At 41.2% G+C, this 19060-nt stretch overlaps 1 protein-coding gene and 1 pseudogene across 1 annotated transcript in view; one reads left to right on the top strand and one right to left on the bottom strand.

Annotated features, from left to right (window-relative positions):
• Positions 1–14904, top strand: part of LOC120037875 (non-muscle caldesmon-like) — a 43010-nt gene extending 28106 nt beyond the window's left edge. The window contains exons 9-11 of the mRNA XM_038983840.1: positions 1343–1426; positions 3165–3273; positions 14517–14904. Coding sequence (XP_038839768.1) covers positions 1343–1426; positions 3165–3273; positions 14517–14527 — 204 coding nt within the window. The 3' untranslated portion in view covers positions 14528–14904. The remainder of the gene's footprint in view (positions 1–1342; positions 1427–3164; positions 3274–14516) is intronic.
• Positions 8604–11829, bottom strand: LOC120037874 (annotated as a pseudogene).
• Positions 14905–19060: the final 4156 nt, after the last annotated feature.

Genomic DNA, 19060 nt, shown 5'->3' with positions numbered 1-19060 from the left:
TCATATCTGACATATATGTGAATATATTACCACCCTATGGCTTTATCATCAGTCATATCTAACATATATGTGAATATATTACCACCCTATGGCTTTATCATCAGTCAGATCTAACATATATGTGAATATATTACCACCCTATGGCTTTATCATCAGTCATATCTAACATATATGTGAATATATTACCACCCTATGGCTTTATCATCAGTCATATCTAACATATGTGTGAATATATTTCACCCCTATGGCTTTACTATCAGTCATATCTAACATATATGTGAATATATTACAACCCTATGACTTTATCATCAGTCATATCTAACATATATGTGAATATATTACCACCCTATGGCTTTATCATCAGTCATATCTAACATATATGTGAATATATTACCACCCTATGGCTTTATCATCAGTCATATCTAACATATATGTGAATATATTTCACCCCTATGGCTTTACTATCAGTCATATCTAACATATATGTGAATATATTACCACCCTATGGCTTTATCATCAGTCATATCTAACATATATGTGAATATATTACCACCCTATGGCTTTATCATCAGTCATATCTGACATATATGTGAATATATTACCACCCTATGGCTTTATCATCAGTCATATCTAACATATATGTGAATATATTACAACCCTATGTCTTTATCATCAGTCATATTTAACATATATGTGAATATATTACCACCCTATGGCTTTATCATCAGTCATATCTAACATATATGTGAATATATTACCACCCTATGGCTTTATCATCAGTCATATCTAACATATATGTGAATATATTACAACCCTATGGTTTTATCATCAGTCATATCTAACATATATGTGAATATATTACATCCCCTATGGTTTTATCATCAGTCTCATATGTAGGCCTACTTTATCAATGTCAAGTCAGACACGTATTGTCATATTGTATTTCCCAGGATATATCCTGTCTGGTGATTCTACTGTTTCTATGGAACGCTGCCCCCTGTGGGAGATGTTAGTATAGCAGAGTAATAATCAAACCCAACCTGTCTGGTTCTACTGTTTCTATGGAACGCTGCCCCCTGTGGGGGGATGTTAGTATAACAGTGTAATAATCAAACCCAACCTCTCTCTCCTGATTGGTACAGCAGCCTCTGTATCTACATTCATGACACAATATTATCTGCAGTAGCTTGAATAAGATTTAATCCGCTATCTGTTCGTGTTCATATTTTTTGTCTATATATATTTGTGTTGATAACATCGTAAAGCACAAGAGTGACGGAAGGGTATTAACGTGTTGATGTGTGTATCTTCTCTAATGGTCCACGTGTGTTTGTTCTGCCAGGAGGTGAAGGCCGGTGATGTTCTGAGCAAGAAGAACCTCTGGGAGAACCTAGGAGACTCTTCCCCGTCTGGGAGAGCAGGGAAGGTAGTGTAGGCTGAAATCCAATTAACAAATCCATTCATTCATTTTACTATATAATATATACAGTGCATTCGGAAAGTATTCTGAGCACCTTAGATTTTTCAAAATGGTGTTATGTTACAGCCTTATGATTTGCAAATGTATTAAAAATAAAAAAACAGAAATACCTTATTTATATAAGTATTCAGACCCTTTGTTATGAGACTCGAAATTAAGCTCAGGTGCATCCTGTTTCCATTGACCATCATTGAGATGTTTCTACAACTTGATTGGAGTCCACCTGTGGTAAATTCAATTTATTGGACATGATTTGTAAAGGTACACACCTGTCTATATAAGGTCCCACAGTTGACAGTGCATGTCAGAGCAAAAACCAAGCCATGAGGTCGAAGGAATTGTCCGTAGAGCTCCGAGACAGGATTGTGTCGAGGCACAGATCTGGGGAAGGGTACCAAAACATTTCTGTAGCATTGAAGGTCCCCAAGAACACAGTGGCCTCCATCATTCTTAAATGGAAGAAGTTTGGAACCACCAAGATTCTTCCTAGAGATGGCCGACGGGGGAGAATGGCCTTGGTCAGGGAGGTGACCAAGAACCCGATGGTCACTCTGACAGAGCTCCATAGTTCCTCTGTGGAGATGGGAGAACCTTCCAGAAGGACAACCATCTCTTCAGTACTCCACCAATCAGGCCTTTATGGTAGAGTGCCAGATGAAGCCACTCCTCAGTAAATGGCACATGACAGCCCACTTGGAGTTTGACAAAGGGCACCTAAAGACTCTGACCATGAGAAACAAGATTCTCTGGTCTGATGAAACCAATATTGAACTCTTTGGCCTGAATGCCAAGTGGAAACCTGGCACTATCCCTACAATGAAGCATGGTGGTGGTAGCATCATGCTGTGGGGAGGTTTTTCAGCGGCAGGGACTGGGAGACTAGTCAGGATAGAGGCAAAGATGAATGGAGCAAAGTACAGAGAGATCCTTGATGAAAACCTGCTCCAGAGTGCTCAGGACCTCAGACTGGGCCGAAGGTTCACCTTCCAACAGGACAACGACCCTAAGGATACAGCCAAGACAACACAGAAGTGGCTTCCGGACAAGTCTCAGAATGTGCTTGAGTGGCCCAGCCAGAGCTCGGACTTGAACCCAATCGAACATCTCTGGAGAGACCTGAAAATAGCTGTGCAGCGACGCTCCCCATCCAACCTGACAGAGCTTGAGAGGATCTGCAGAGAAGAATGGGAGAAACTCCCCAAATACAGGTGTGCCAAGCATGTAGTGTCATACCCATGAAGTCTCGAGGCTGTAATCTCTGCCAAAGGCGCTTCAACAAAGTACTGAGTAAAGGGTCTGAATACTTATGTAAATGTGATATTTCAGATTTTTTTTTAAATGTGCAAAGATTTCCAAAAACCTGTTTTTGCTTTGTCGTTATGGGGTGTTGAGTGTAGATTGATGAGGGGGGAAAAAAACTATTGAATCCATTTTAGAATAAGGCTGTAATGTAACAACATTTCGAAAAAGTCAAGAGGTCTGAATACTTTCCGAGTGCACTGTATGAGGTCTGTTATTCAGTTGGTGGATTATATTCAAAACAAACAGCTGTCAACACAAAGGAGTATGTCACTTTTGAATATAATTGGTACTTAAAATAATACATTGAAATTATACATGCCTGCATTTGTACAAATTAAAGATATCATATTTTTTTTCACTGCAATATTGAACTCTTTTCTAGGGAGCTTCCTCTGGTAAAAAGTACAAATTTGTGATGATGGCTCACGGCAAGTATGAGAAGGTTGCCGTCGGTGATGATGATTACAACGAGCACACAAACGGGAAATCAAGTAAGACTCACTTACATCTCATATTTACTATTTTTTTTTAATGGCAGCTGTGGATGTGTAGTTGTTGGCTTTGTGTAAAAACAATCCCATTCATCTGTTAGTAATGTTTCCACATGTCTGTCTAGGAGAGAGATAGGTCTGTTAGTAATGTATCATTATGTCTGTCCAGGAGGGAGAGGTCTGTTAGTAATGTATCATTATGTCTGTCCAGGAGAGAGAGAGAGATCTGGTAGGCCATTCCATACCATCTCTCTCCAGGAGGGAGAGGTCTGTTAGTAATATATCATTATGTCTGTCCAGGAGAGAGAGAGAGATCTGGTAGGCCATTCCATACCATCTCTGTCCAGGAGGGAGAGGTCTGTTAGTAATGTATCATTATGTCTGTCCAGGAGAGAGAGAGAGATCTGGTAGGCCATTCCATACCATCTCTCTCCAGGAGGGAGAGGTCTGTTAGTTGCAATTCTATGGTATTTACTAGTTCCTTAGAGGTCACGCCTTGGCATGCAACCAAGTGATTGGGATTCTCTTCTACCATATGACAGTACTTAGACTAGCAGTACTAGATATTAAACTACCAGTACTAGATATTAAACTACCAGTACTAGATCTTAAACTACCAGTACTAGATCTTAGACTAGCAGTACTAGATCTTAAACTACCAGTACTAGATCTTAGACTAGCAGTACTAGATCTTAGACTACCAGTACTAGATCTTAAACTACCAGTACTAGATCTTAAACTACCAGTACTAGATCTTAGACTACCAGTACTAGATCTTAGACTACCAGTACTAGATCTTAGACTAGCAGTACTAGATCGTAGACTAGCAGTACTAGATCTTAGACTAGCAGTACTAGATCTTAGACTAGCAGTACTAGATCTTAGACTACCAGTACTAGATCTTAGACTACCGGTACTAGATCTTAGACTACCAGTACTAGATCTTAGACTAGCAGTACTAGATCTTAGACTAGCAGTACTAGATCTTAGACTACCATTACTAGATCTTAGACTACCGGTACTAGATCTTAGACTAGCAGTACTAGATCTTAGACTACCAGTACTAGATCTTAGACTAGCAGTACTAGATCTTAGACTAGCAGTACTAGATCTTAGACTACCAGTACTAGATCTTAAACTACCAGTACTAGATCTTAAACTACCAGTACTAGATCTTAGACTACCAGTACTAGATCTTAAACTACCAGTACTAGATCTTAGACTACCAGTACTAGATCTTAGACTAGCAGTACTAGATCTTAGAATACCAGTACTAGATCTTAGACTACCAGTACTAGATCTTAAACTATCGGTCATCTCTCAATCAACTAGGAACTAATGTGTCACAAACCACATCCATAATGGTACAGGACTAAATAAAAACAACAGGAAACTGATACAACAGCTTAGAGTTTACTTCAATGTAAACATGTAGACAATAAGCAATCATTTAGTTCATCACACGATAGGCAACAGCATTCTGTACTGGACACGTCTATACAAAATAATGTCCTGTATATACAATCAATACAGGTGTTTCCTTCTTTCCGGCGCCACATTCATTTTTATTACTGCACACTTTTGAGTCGAGCCAATTCCATATCAACAAGTCTAAAGCAGCAGTGTGGTTATGGTTGGCTCACGGGGATACACCCCTGTTAGTTATCAATGAGAAAGGATTTCATTAAACAAAGACTTGAGAAGCATCAGATAGCTAGAACAAAAATAGACATCTTAAATTTAAAAAATTACGCCACAAATTCTCAAAAGTTCCTTACAGAAGAATAAACCTTTAAAGCTTAAGAAAAAAGAAGAAATCATGCTCATTCGATCTGTTCCAGCAACAAAATTATCAAAAGATTATTTTAAAACACCAACTGCGTTTTTATCAATAACAAATTAACTTTCAGTGTCACTTATCCACTTAACTTCCTGTATCACGAAGACCCTTCTGTAGTGTATTACACGTCTTCCTGTATCACGAAGACCCTTCTGTAGTTTATTACACGTCTTCCTGTATCACGAAGACCCTTCTGTAGTTTATTACACGTCTTCCTGTATCACGAAGACCCTTCTGTAGTTTATTACACGTCTTCCTGTATCACGAAGACCCTTCTGTAGTTTATTACACGTCTTCCTGTATCACGAAGACCCTTCTGTAGTTTATTACACGTCTTCCTGTATCACGAAGACCCTTCTGTAGTTTATTACACGTCTTCCTGTATCACGAAGACCCTTCTGTAGTTTATTACACGTCTTCCTGTATCACGAAGACCCTTCTGTAGTTTATTACCTGTCTTCCTGTATCACGAAGACCCTTCTGTAGTTTATTACACGTCTTCCTGTATCACGAAGACCCTTCTGTAGTTTATTACACGTCTTCCTGTATCACGAAGACCCTTCTGTAGTTTATTACACGTCTTCCTGTATCACGAAGACCCTTCTGTAGTTTATTACCTGTCTTCCTGTATCACAAAGACCCTTCTGTAGTTTATTACACGTCTTCCTGTATCACGAAGACCCTTCTGTAGTTTATTACACGTCTTCCTGTATCACGAAGACCCTTCTGTAGTTTATTACACGTCTTCCTGTATCACGAAGACCCTTCTGTAGTTTATTACACGTCTTCCTGTATCACGAAGACCCTTCTGTAGTTTATTACACGTCTTCCTGTATCACGAAGACCCTTCTGTAGTTTATTACACGTCTTCCTGTATCACGAAGACCCTTCTGTAGTTTATTACACGTCTTCCTGTATCACGAAGACCTTTCTGTAGTTTATTACACGTCTTCCTGTATCACGAAGACCCTTCTGTAGTTTATTGCCTGAGGCACCTTTATCTTACATTCCTTCATTCTTATCCATTCTGCACCATTCATCATAAAGCAATCCATGTCCTATCATCATGTCCCATAAGGATCCATGTCCTATCATCATGTTCCATAAGGATCCATGTCCTATCATCATGTCCCATAAGGATCCATGTCCTATCATCATGTCCCATAAGGATCCATGTCCTATCATCATGTCCCATAAGGATCCATGTCCTATCATCATGTTCCATAAGGATCCATGTCCTATCATCATGTCCCATAAGGATCCATGTCCTATCATCATGTTCCATAAGGATCCATGTCCTATCATCATGTCCCATAAGGATCTATGTCCTATCATCATGTCCCAATGAGGATCCATGTCCTATCATTATGTCCCATAAGGATCCATGTCCTATCATCATGTCCCATAAGGATCCATGTCCTATCATCATGTCCCATAAGGATCCATGTCCTATCATCATGTCCCATAAGGATCCATGTCCTATCATCATGTCCCATAAGGATCCATGTCCTATCATCATGTCCCATAAGGATCTATGTCCTATCATCATGTCCCATAAGGATCCATGTCCTATCATCATGTCCCATAAGGATCCATGTCCTATCATCATGTCCCATAAGGATCCATGTCCATCTCATTTCTCTCTGCCCTTTCTTCTGCTCAGAGAATCTCCAACGTATCTAAAAACTGTCTCCCTCCTCCTACTGGACATTTGACATAACATTAATACATTCCATTTGCTATTTAAATATATTTTCAACGAATCTGCAAACTGAAAGTGCTTTTCAAACCAACTGTTTTGTCGTTGTCATTTCCAGTAGGGCCTACGTATTCTTCTGTTGCCTTCTATTTAAGCCACACCTTCTCTCCCTGTATGTCCATCTTCTGCAGCTGTGCCCCTTCCATATCTCCACTATAGAGCTATAAACACTGGAGGGAAAACTTCATATCTTTTCCATTGACTTTAAAAACGTTGCATGCAGTCACAGTTTATGGTGTTAAGTTCAAAGTTTTCCCTCGAGTCTGGTGTATATACCCCTATTAGCTAGGCTCCACCTCTAACTAGGCTCCACCTCTAGCTAGGCTCCACCTCTAGCTAGCCTCCACATCTAGCTAGCCTCCACATCTAGCTAGGCTCCACCTCTAGCTAGCCTCCACCTCTAGCTAGCCTCCACCTCTAGCTAGCCTCCACCTCTAACTAGGCTCCACCTCTAGCTAGGCTCCACCTCTAACTAGGCTCCACCTCTAACTAGGCTCCACCTCTAGCTAGCCTCCAAATCTAGCTCCACCTCTAGCTAGGCCCTGCCTTTAACTAGTCTCCACCTCTAGCTAGGCCCCGCCTCTAATTAGGCCCCACCTCTAGCTAGGCCCCGCCTCTAATTAGGCCCCACCTCTAGCTAGGCTCCACCTCTAGCTAGGCCCCGCCTCTAGCTAGGCTCCACCTCTCTCACAGCTACACTGCTCTGTCATCCAATGCCCTTCCGCCGCATCAATCCAGGAATGTACAAGCCCTATTTATTACACACTGACATCAGACACTCTACTCCTAACCTCACCCAGGGTGAACACTCCAAGACTAAGACACTAGCAATGCTTTAAAACATACAGCATCTTTCTATGGAGCAAGAAAGATGTAACGAAAACCATCTGCATGCATCCAACATCATTGTCTTATGAGCTCATGATCATAGTTAAAATCATAGTTTAAACACCATATTGAAATAAATATCCTGACATAGCCTACTGCACTGCAGCCCTTGATCGGAAGCTTATTTAACATACAAACCTCTAGCTATATGATAACTGAAATAAATCTATTGAGGTTTATTCATCTACTTAATGAGAAGATTGAGAAGTAATATTCTGGTGTGAGTTCCGAAGTCAGACATCAGTTGTTCTTGAGGAACCGAATCCCCTGGCAGTTTTATTAAAGTCCTTCCCTTCCCCGTCCTGATTTTTGCGGTTAATCAGCCCCCTCTGGAACACAGCTGACATCTTCACCAGCGGCTTCTCTGCAGCCTCTCTTATCTTTCTGGCATCAAAGCGCGGACTGTAGAGGAGGAGCGGCAGGCGATTGGCAAAAGAGGGGACAACCTCCATCTCATTCTCTTTCTGCTGATTGGCTTTCCGTGTCTTATTGGTCTGCTCTCTCTGGTCTTTCTTCTTGTCGGAACCATTAGGATCTTTGCTAGCTTTGATCTGCTGCATGATAGCTTCCTTGGTAGAGAACATCTGGAAGAGCATGGCGTCCCACATCTTCATTGCTCTGGGCGCCTCTGTCTCCTTCAGCACTTCTTTGCCCTTCTCAGAGTGGTCTTTGACCTTTGCTGAAGAAGCTTGACTAGATATGGCCTGGTCAGTGTTCTTACTGTAGGTGGCGCCATCCCTGCTGACAGATTCAGGCTCTGGCTCTGGGAACTGAGGTTCCTCTGGTTCAACGACCATGTGTTTTTTGAGGCGCGACCAGCCACTGAACATGGTCTTCAAACGTTTAGGTTTCATTGCATTCAGTGCAGCGTTAGCAGGGCTAGGTTTAGCGGTTGGAGCTTTGGGCTTGTCTACCTTGTCTACATTGTCAACAGTCGAAGATGCAGTTGATATCGTAGGCTTCGTACAGGGTGTCTCTTGACGTCTGGCTGCTTTCCCCTGTGCACCTGATGCACTGGCTTCCACATCTTTCATTGTGTCTGTCTCTGTCTGTCCAGTCTTTGGCTGAGATGACGATGACATTCCTCTGTTTGTGGACGGGGCTTTTACAGAGGCTGAGGCCTGAGGCAGAGAGGCAGGAGTGGAAGAGTCAATCACTTTGGTAACGGCAGGTAGTTTTATCACAGTGTCTACGGCAGCGGTTGGGGTTGGGGACGATATACGTTCTATAGCAGGCTTTGTGGAAGTGGTGTTAGTCGATTTAGGCTCTGGTGTCGGTTTTAGGGAGGCAATAGCTTCAATGGCATGCTTCGTCAAGGCTTTAGCTTCAGTAGAAGGGTTTAACCAGGGTCTAGTGGGACTAAAGCAGCTTCTTGATGCCATAAGCTTTGCAGCAGGTCTAGCTTCAACAGTAGGGCTGAAGCAGGATCTACTTTCTGTAGTAGGATTTGTGGAAGGTTGTACATTTATGGTAGGCTGGTTAGCTGGTTTAGGTTCTGGTGCAGGTTTTGTGAAGTCTCTAGTTTCCGTATTATACTGTGTAAAGGGTTTAGCTTCAATAAAAGGGCTTAAGGTGGTTTCTCTTTCTATAGGCTTTGGGGAAGGTGGTACATTTATGGTAGGCTTGTTAGCTGGTTTAGGCTCTCGGGATGATTTAGCAAAGACTCTAGTTTCCATATTGTGCTGTACAAGGGGTTTAGCTTCAACAGTAGGGCTGAAGCAGTAGGGTCTAGTTTCTGTAGTAGGTGTTGTCGAAGGTTGTACATTTACGGTAGGCATGTTAGCTGCACGGTTAGGTTCTGTAACAGCTTTAGGTTCCATAGGTGTTGTTGACCATGGTCTGTTACGTCTACATGGCGATGTAGAGGGTAGGACGTTTATGGTAGGTTTGGTAGGAAGCACTGAGACCGGTTTTGGGGAGGCGCTAGCTTCTATGACGGGCTTCATAAAGGGTTTAGCTTCTGCAACAGATTTTGTAAAGGGTTTAGTTTCTAAAGCAGGGGTTGAGGGAGGCATGGCCTCTATTATGGGAGGTGTGGGAGGTTGTACAATTATTATAGGCCTGTTAGTAAGTGGGACCGGTTTTGGAGAGGAACTATTGTTGTAAACAGGCTTTGTAAAATGCTTAGCTTGTAAAGCAGGGCTTATTGGGGATCTAATTTCTGTGGATGGCTGTGCACTTATGATAGTTGAGTTAGTACGTGTAGGCTCTAGGGATGGTTTCAGCCAAGCTCCATTTGCTACAATAGGGTTTGTAAATTGTTTACCTTCGTTCGTAGAGCTGGCTGAGAATCTTGTTTCAGTAGTGGACTTGGTGGAAGGTTTTTCATCAATGGTAGATTTTGTAGATTGCCTGCATTCAATTGCTTTGTGGGAGTTGGTTTCTACAAAATGCTTCCTGGTATGGTTTGCATGGTACTGCATGGTACTGTGCAGAATATTTTCTGGAGTAGACTTCCCAGGTAGTACAGGTTCTATTAAAAGCTCGTTGGGGAGTTGGGCTACTATGCTAGGTGGGCTGGGAAGTTGGGCTACTATGCTAGGTGGGCTGGGAAGTTGGGCTACTATGCTAGGTGGGCTGGGAAGTTGGGCTACTATGATCGGTGGGCTGGGAAGTTGGGCTTCTATGCCATGCGTGCTAGAGAGTTGGGCTACTATGCTAGGTGGGCTGGGAAGTTGTGCTACTATGATAGGTGGGCTGGGAAGTTGTGCTATTTTGGTAGGTGGGCTAGGAAGTTTAGTTCCAGTGGTAGGTGTGCATGAATGTTGGTTTTCTATAGTAGGTTTGGTGGGGTCTTGGGTTCCTGTTTCAATGGTAGGTGTTTCAATGGTAGGTGTTTCAGTGGTAGGTGTATGAGAGAGTTGACTTCTTATGGTTGGCACACTAGGCTTGCCTGGTAGTTTGGTGTCTATGGTAGGCTTGCCTGGTAGTTTGGTGTCTATGGTATGCTTGCCTGGTAGTATAGTTGCTGTGGTAGGTTGGGTGGGGAGTTGGCTTCCTATATCAGGGTTGTTGGGGACTTGGGCTCCTATGACAGGTTTTCTGGGTAGTTTAGCGTCTGTGCTAATATTAGCCTTGACAGAAAGATGCACGACTGTGGAATCTGCCTCTGACTTTCCACTGTGTTGGGGAATATTTGCTACAGTTGTATTTTGTGAAACTTCAGCATTTTGAATGCTGAAAGGAAACAGCGATTTTGACACAAGATTCCCACCTATCGGGAATGAAGGAGTTTCATTTAGCTGAAATGGAGCTGGTCTGGTTGTGTGTACCACACCTGCTTTATGTGCCGGTCTTGGAACCTCCGAATGAGAGACCTTTGGTGTGGGGACTTCACCGGTGGCTGGTGGAAGAGTTAGCTGTCCGAGGGCCAATAGAAGTTCAGGTTTTGTTATGTCCACAATAGGTGTTATATCAGGTTGTATTGCATAAGCAGGTGCTTCAGATTTGTTAACATCTGAAGTATTGGTTTTAGATATGGCTGCCTTATCTGTTGGTGTCTGAGAACAGCCAGTTGCTGCTAAAGGGGTTGAAAATGAAGGTGCTGGAACAGTAGAATGCTGCCCTTGCAAGGTAGGTTTCTGTTGTTCTCTGTTGGGTGTGTTTGATCCTATGGGGGATGTTTCAGGTTTAGAGATTAAAGGAGGACGAGGCCCATTTGGTAATCCATTAGTCTGTGCTGCGGATGGTGATGGTGCTGATTCATTAGCTTTAGGTCCAGAAGGACCATAGTATGTCCGGATCCCACCATAGGCAACATACTCAGCCGGAGTCAATCCGTAATATGTTGACCGTGCTTTAGGTTTTTTGGATGTAGCGGTCTTTTGATGCTCTATCAATGGTGCTAGAACTTTCCGTAAGCCAATTATAGGAGAGTCTGGGTATCTAGGGGTCAATGGAGATTGAGGTGATGAAATCATTGACGTTAGCACAGTGTTTGGTGGTGCTTGTAGAGCTGAAATCGTTGGCGCTTTGTATCCATTTGAAGCTGTCTTTGGTATCCTTTTAGGGGACAATGGGGTCTGTTGCTTTTGATACTCAGGTGGGGTTCCATATTCAGTTGTTTCATCCATCTTATCTTTTGGCATATGAGGTTCTGTAAACTTTACTTTTGGCTTGGAAACTGCAATGTCATGTGCAGCAATGTTTGATGCTATAATCTCATTGGGAGTTCTCTCAGCCATAGATCCTTCAGTGGTGGTTGTACTTCCACTAGTCTGGTTTCTATTTCTATCACCACTGGTTGGACCTTGTGAACGTTCCACTGAGCCGGCACTGGCAGATCCAGCTGATTTTGGTGGCTCAGTGGCTGTTGAGCGAGTTTGGGCTGCACTAGTAACAGGCATTGATGGGGGAGATTTGACTGTGCTGTTAACTGGCATTGATGGGGGAGATTTGACTGTGCTGTTAACTGGCATTGATGGGGGAGATTTGACTCTGCTGACAACAGGAATTGCTAGGGGAGTTTGGGCTGTACTGGTAACAGTCATCGCCGGGGGAGATTTAACTCTACTCGCAACAGGAATGGGTGACTGTGTGTTTATGACTGAGGCATGTACATCTTGATAGGAGCTGAATGCAGAAGATATCTTAGCCATAGACCGTTCCATGTTGGTTGTTATTCCATTAGTCTGAGTTGTACTTCTATCAACACTGGTCAGACCTTGTAAATGTTTCTCAGAGTTAGATCCTATTGGTTTTGGTGCTTCTGCTGTAGCTGAGGGAGTATTGCTTGTAGTGGTAACAGGCATTGAAGGAGGAGATTTGACTCTACTGTTAACAGGTATTGCTGAGGGTGTTTGGGCTGTACTGGTTATATGTATTGCTGAGGGAGATTTGACTCTACTGTTAACAGTTATTGCTGAGGGAGATTTGACTCTACTGTTAACAGTTATTGCTGAGGGAGATTTGACTCTACTGTTAACAGTTATTGCTGAGGGTGTTTGGGCTGTACTGGTAATAGCCATTGGTGACTTGAATCTCTGTGTGACGTGTACATCCTGACAGGAGCTGAACATAGAGGATAAATTAGCCATAGATCCTCCCATGGTAGTTGTAGTTGTAATTCCATTATTTGGGAATATGTCTGTATCTGAACGAGATCCAATCGGTTTCAGTTGTTCGCTTGCTGCTGAGAGAGTACCGGTAACAGTCATCGATGACTTGTATTCCTCTGTGTTTACGACCGAGGCATGCACATCCCGAGAGGAGAAGAAGACTGGACTTGCAGCGAACAAGAGTGGATTGGCTTTCGATATCTCAAAAACAGGTGTCAGTCTTCCCATTGTGGGATGGTGTGAGGGGGTTTTTGATCTTCCAGAAGGGGTCTTTGCCACAGAAACTTTATATGGGATTGCCGGCTCACTTTGGTGACAAGTCATTGGTGATTTCTCCCTGTGTATAGTGGATAACGATGCTCCTTGATACAATATATTCACTCCTGTTATGTCTGGAAGTGCAGGCTTGGAGATTTCGTAAAACGTTGCCTTGGATGTGTAAATCATTGTTGGTGGGATGACGTCAGACTGTTTGACTTTACGGGAATCAGCATGATTTATTGGCGTGCCGACCGTCTTAGAAGCCACTTTGCTCATAATGTGATCTTCAGATCCAAGGTTATTAGTGACCGAAGCTGGTGTTTGCTTTGGAGCCTCATCCTTTGGCTTACTGGGTGTCGTCACTTCATGGGTTGAGGTCAGAGGTTGTGTCTGAAGGGTTGGAACTGACACCAGTATTGGAGCAGGAGGTGGGACTGGAACTTGGACATGAGCCAGTAATGGAGCCAGACCCGGACCCAGGCTCGGACCACTAGGTACTGGTGGGGAAAGAGTCATAACATGAGTTGATATCTTAGGGGAACATGGAGTTGGGGGAGTTGACTGTGGTACACTGGGGACTGGGTCTGGAGCTACTGTAGCCGTGGCCACCGACCCATATGAATTCAGTGCTACAGATGAATACCAGTCATACAGATGAACTGCAGGGCCTTGTGAGAACTCAGGTACGGGTGGGAGTGGGGGTGGCGAGGGTGGCATCATGCTTTCTGTGTCATCATCGTCAAACATAAATGACGAGCACTCAAAGAGGGGTGCCACCTGGTTCTCTGATGTCTGGATGGGAGCGGTGTAGTCCAGTGGGGGGAAGACCCCTGTCTGGCCGTAAGGACTGCTACCATATGGCCCACTGGGGGGGAAAAGGAACGGAGAGGGGGGGTGCTGATCATACAGAGGCCTAATGGGGAAACTGAAGTCCGGTGACCGGGGCGGAGTCGAGTGTGTGTCGCTGTGTTCGAGGTCCGAAGCTTCGTGTACGGGGGACAGACAGGAGCGGAAGGGGATGGGGGTCTGAGAGGGTCGGGCCTTCTTCTTGGCACTCTTCTTGATGAGTTTCTGCAGCCGGGCATTGGCCTTGTCTGGTTTGGGCAGCAGGGGAGGGGGAGGTTGGGAGGGGTCGGGAAGGTCCGGCTGGAGTCCATTGCTGTAACTGACTGCCATCAGCATTTCATTTCAACCCCCTTGAAAAGACAAAACAAAGACAAAACATCAAGCGGCAAGAATTAAATGACAAAATTATATTTCATTTGACAGAAATCTACCAAAACTTTAACTTTATTTTTTGTGAGCCTCTATTAAGACTAAATTCATTACAAAGTGAAAACATTTGACCCAAACAGAAGATGCCATGTTCTAGTGTGTTAATGTAATGAATATAAATGAATCATTGACATCCCTCTTCTCTTCCTGATTTGTTTTTCAGCTGGACAATGACTTGAGGAATGGTGAAGAACAGACGTTGGACTGTGATTTACTTCAACGATCACTTCACATCATATTTATCATTCATTCCATTTAGCCGACATATTCCTCTTAAAAACAACATTTAGATCAACATTTCTGAAGCATATGCAGCATGTTATGTGTACCAGTGGATTTTCTCTATAGCAACACACTGCCAACCTGGTATAAAATTATTCACAAACGGTCAAAAATATACAATTATGCAAAAATATTAATGTTTGTACTCGTTTATTTTGGACAATCTTATCCATGATGTCTTTTAGTGAATAATGTGTTTTAATTTACTATTTTGTTAACTTTAATAAAAAATAAAAAAAATAAAGTAAATGAATGAGGTAAATGTGCCATTGTGTGATATACCGTATTAACAATATTAAAGTCCTATTTCTGTGGTTCTATCAATCTCTATGTTGTTTCGTTAGTAGGTGAGGTCATGGTATACTGATCCTGTGGTCTGTGCATGTTGTTTCAGTAATGTGGGCCAGTCCTCACAGCTGTCCTGCTCTTTATTTAACCACCGCTAATGGCTCTGTGAAATCTGCTTTAGATAGATGTGGCATCCCATGACAACCGTCTCGTTAACTGGTTTTTAAAATACAGTCTTAAAGGGCTTCGGTATCCTGGAGGTACTGGGTAACTTTATAAAACCTCAATAGTTGAAATAGACAATAAAAGTCCCTTTGTGTCTACTTTAAAAGGATCATAATATGTGAGGTAAGTATAAACATGTCTCCTTATAAAGTTTATATATTTAGGTAAAAACTTTGGCAGGTGTTCTAAGGGAATATTGTTACCTAATACGACTTGTTTGTTGGTTTCTTACTGGTTAAAAATAATCATATTACATAACGGAAATCATAACACAATCCAATCTTCATTTTAAAATCAAGGTTTTGGTGGTTCAATCGGTTTTGGAACAACAATTGATTGTGATTGTACCCTTCACACTGGATCAACCAAGGGAAACTGCAGTTCTCCTCTGTCAGTAACAGAACAAATTCACGTCAAGTAAAGGCTAGCTTGTTTTGACAGCACAGCCTAGCTAACTAGCTGATTCATCTAGTCTACATTAGAGATGATATAGCTAACTAGCTGATTCATCTAGTCTACATTAGAGATGATATAGCTAACTAACTGATTCATCTAGTCTACATTAGAGATGATATAGCTAACTAGCTGATTCATCTAGTCTACATTAGAGATGATATAGCTAACTAGCTGATTCATCTAGTCTACATTAGAGATGATATATCTAACTAGCTGATTCATCTAGTCTACATTAGAGATGATATATCTAACTAGCTGATTCATCTAGTCTACATTAGAGATGATATAGCTAACTAGCTGATTCATCTAGTCTACATTAGAGATGATATAGCTAACTAGCTGATTCATCTAGTCTACATTAGAGATGATATAACTAACTAGCTGATTCATCTAGCCTACATTAGAGATGATATATCTAACTAGCTGATTCATCTAGTCTACATTAGAGATGATATATCTAACTAACTGATTCATCTAGTCTACATTAGAGATGATATATCTAACTAGCTGATTCATCTAGTCTACATTAGAGATGATATAGCTAACTAGCTGATTCATCTAGTCTACATTAGAGATGATATATCTAACTAGCTGATTCATCTAGTCTACATTAGAGATGATATAGCTAACTAGCTGATTCATCTAGTCTACATTAGAGATGATATATCTAACTAGCTGATTCATCTAGTCTACATTAGAGATGATATAGCTAACTAGCTGATTCATCTAGTCTACATTAGAGATGATATATCTAATTAACTGATTCATCTAGTCTACATTAGAGATGATATAGCTAACTAGCTGATTCATCTAGTCTACATTAGAGATGATATATCTAACTAGCTGATTCATCTAGTCTACATTAGAGATGATATATCTAACTAGCTGATTCATCTAGTCTACATTAGAGATGATATAGCTAACTAGCTGATTCATCTAGTCTACATTAGAGATGATATATCTAACTAGCTGATTCATCTAGTCTACATTAGAGATGATATAGCTAACTAGCTGATTCATCTAGTCTACATTAGAGATGATATAGCTAACTAGCTGATTCATCTAGTCTACATTAGAGATGATATATCTAACTAGCTGATTCATCTAGTCTACATTAGAGATGATATATCTAACTAGCTGATTCATCTAGTCTACATTAGAGATGATATATCTAACTAGCTGATTCATCTAGTCTACATTAGAGATGATATATCTAACTAGCTGATTCATCTAGTCTACATTAGAGATGATATATCTAACTAGCTGATTCATCTAGTCTACATTAGAGATGATATAGCTAACTAGCTGATTCATCTAGTCTACATTAGAGATGATATAGCTAACTAGCTGATTCATCTAGTCTACATTAGAGATGATATATCTAACTAGCTGATTCATCTAGTCTACATTAGAGATGATATATCTAACTAGCTGATTCATCTAGTCTACATTAGAGATGATATATCTAACTAGCTGATTCATCTAGTCTACATTAGAGATGATATAGCTAATTAACTGATTCATCTAGTCTACATTAGAGATGATATATCTAACTAGCTGATTCATCTAGTCTACATTAGAGATGATATAGCTAACTAGCTGATTCATCTAGTCTACATTAGAGATGATATAGCTAACTAGCTGATTCATCTAGTCTACATTAGAGATGATATAGCTAACTAGCTGATTCATCTAGTCTACATTAGAGATGATATAGCTAACTAGCTGATTCATCTAGTCTACATTAGAGATGATATAGCTAACTAGCTGATTCATCTAGTCTACATTAGAGATGATATATCTAACTAGCTGATTCATCTAGTCTACATTAGAGATGATATATCTAACTAGCTGATTCATCTAGTCTACATTAGAGATGATATAGCTAACTAGCTGATTCATCTAGCCTACATTAGAGATGATATATCTAACTAGCTGATTCATCTAGTCTACATTAGAGATGATCAGATGATATATCTAACTAGCTGATTCATCTAGCCTACATTAGAGATGATATAACTAACTAGCTGATTCATCTAGTCTACATTAGAGATGATATAACTAACTAGTTGATTCATCTAGCCTACATTAGAGATGATATAACTAACTAGTTGATTCATCTAGCCTACATTAGAGATGATCAGCTGATATAACTAACTAGCTGATTCATCTAGCCTACATTAGAGATGATATAACTAACTAGTTGATTCATCTAGCCTACATTAGAGATGATCAGATGATATATCTCACACAACCCAGGAGGGGTTGTAGCAAAGAGGTCGTTTTTTTTATGACTCCCTTTCATTTGTTGTTCTAGCTTGCTTAGTCATTTTTTTGTGGTTGCAGAAAATAAAGGCCGATGGTAAAAGAATAACAGGGAATTCACTTTGATGACTTGCTCTGGTCAACGGTCTGTACAACCTGTGTCCTGCAGTGGAGGCTCCTTGTGAATTCACTTTGATGACTTGCTCTGGTCAACGGTCTGTACAACCTGTGTCCTGCAGTGGAGGCTCCTTGTGAATTCACTTTGATGACTTGCTCTGGTCAACGGTCTGTACAACCTGTGTCCTGCAGTGGAGGCTCCTTGTGAATTCACGTTGATCTCTTGCCCTGGTCAAAGGTCTGTGCAACCTGTGTCCTGCAGTGGAGGCTCCTTGTGAATTCACGTTGATCACTTGCCCTCGTCAACGGTCTGTGCAACCTGTGTCCTGCAGTGGAGGCTCCTTGTGAATTCACGTTGATCTCTTGCCCTCGTCAACGGTCTGTGCAACCTGTGTCCTGCAGTGGAGGCTCCTGAAGGGAGGACCATCCTACTCAGTGAATTACAGATTATACTTTTTTTAAGTGTCCTTTTTTAGATAAAACTATACTACATACAGTGCCTTCAGAAAGTATTCATACCCCTTGACTTATTTCACATTTTGTTGTGTTACAGCCTGAATTCAAAATGGGTTACATTTACTTTTCTCTCACCCATCTACACATAATATCCCATCATGACAAAGTGAAAACATGTTGTTTTTGTTTTTTGTTGTTAAAATGTAATGTAAATGTACAATACATTGTATTGTATTCACATCCCTTTGTTATGACATGCCAAATAGAGCTCAGGTTAAAATAAATTGGACATGATTTAGAAAGGAACACACCTGTCTATACAAGGTCCCACTGTTGACAGTGCATGTCAGAGCAGAAACTATACCACGAAGTCAAAGAAACTGCCAGTAGATCTCTGAGATAGAACTGTGATGAGGTATATATATGGGGTATATATAGGTATATATACATATAGGTATATATATGAGGTATATATATGGGGTATATATAGGTATATATATATATATAGGTATATAGATGAGGTATATATATGGGGTATATATAGGTATATAGATGAGGTATATATATGGTGTATATAGGTATATATATATATATATATAGGTATATAGATGAGGTATA

Source organism: Salvelinus namaycush, unplaced genomic scaffold, assembly GCF_016432855.1.
Source record: "Salvelinus namaycush isolate Seneca unplaced genomic scaffold, SaNama_1.0 Scaffold195, whole genome shotgun sequence".
Lineage (NCBI taxonomy): Eukaryota > Metazoa > Chordata > Actinopteri > Salmoniformes > Salmonidae > Salvelinus > Salvelinus namaycush.
The sequence above is the reverse complement of the archived record's forward strand: the minus strand, read 5'-3'. Positions and strand labels throughout refer to the sequence as shown.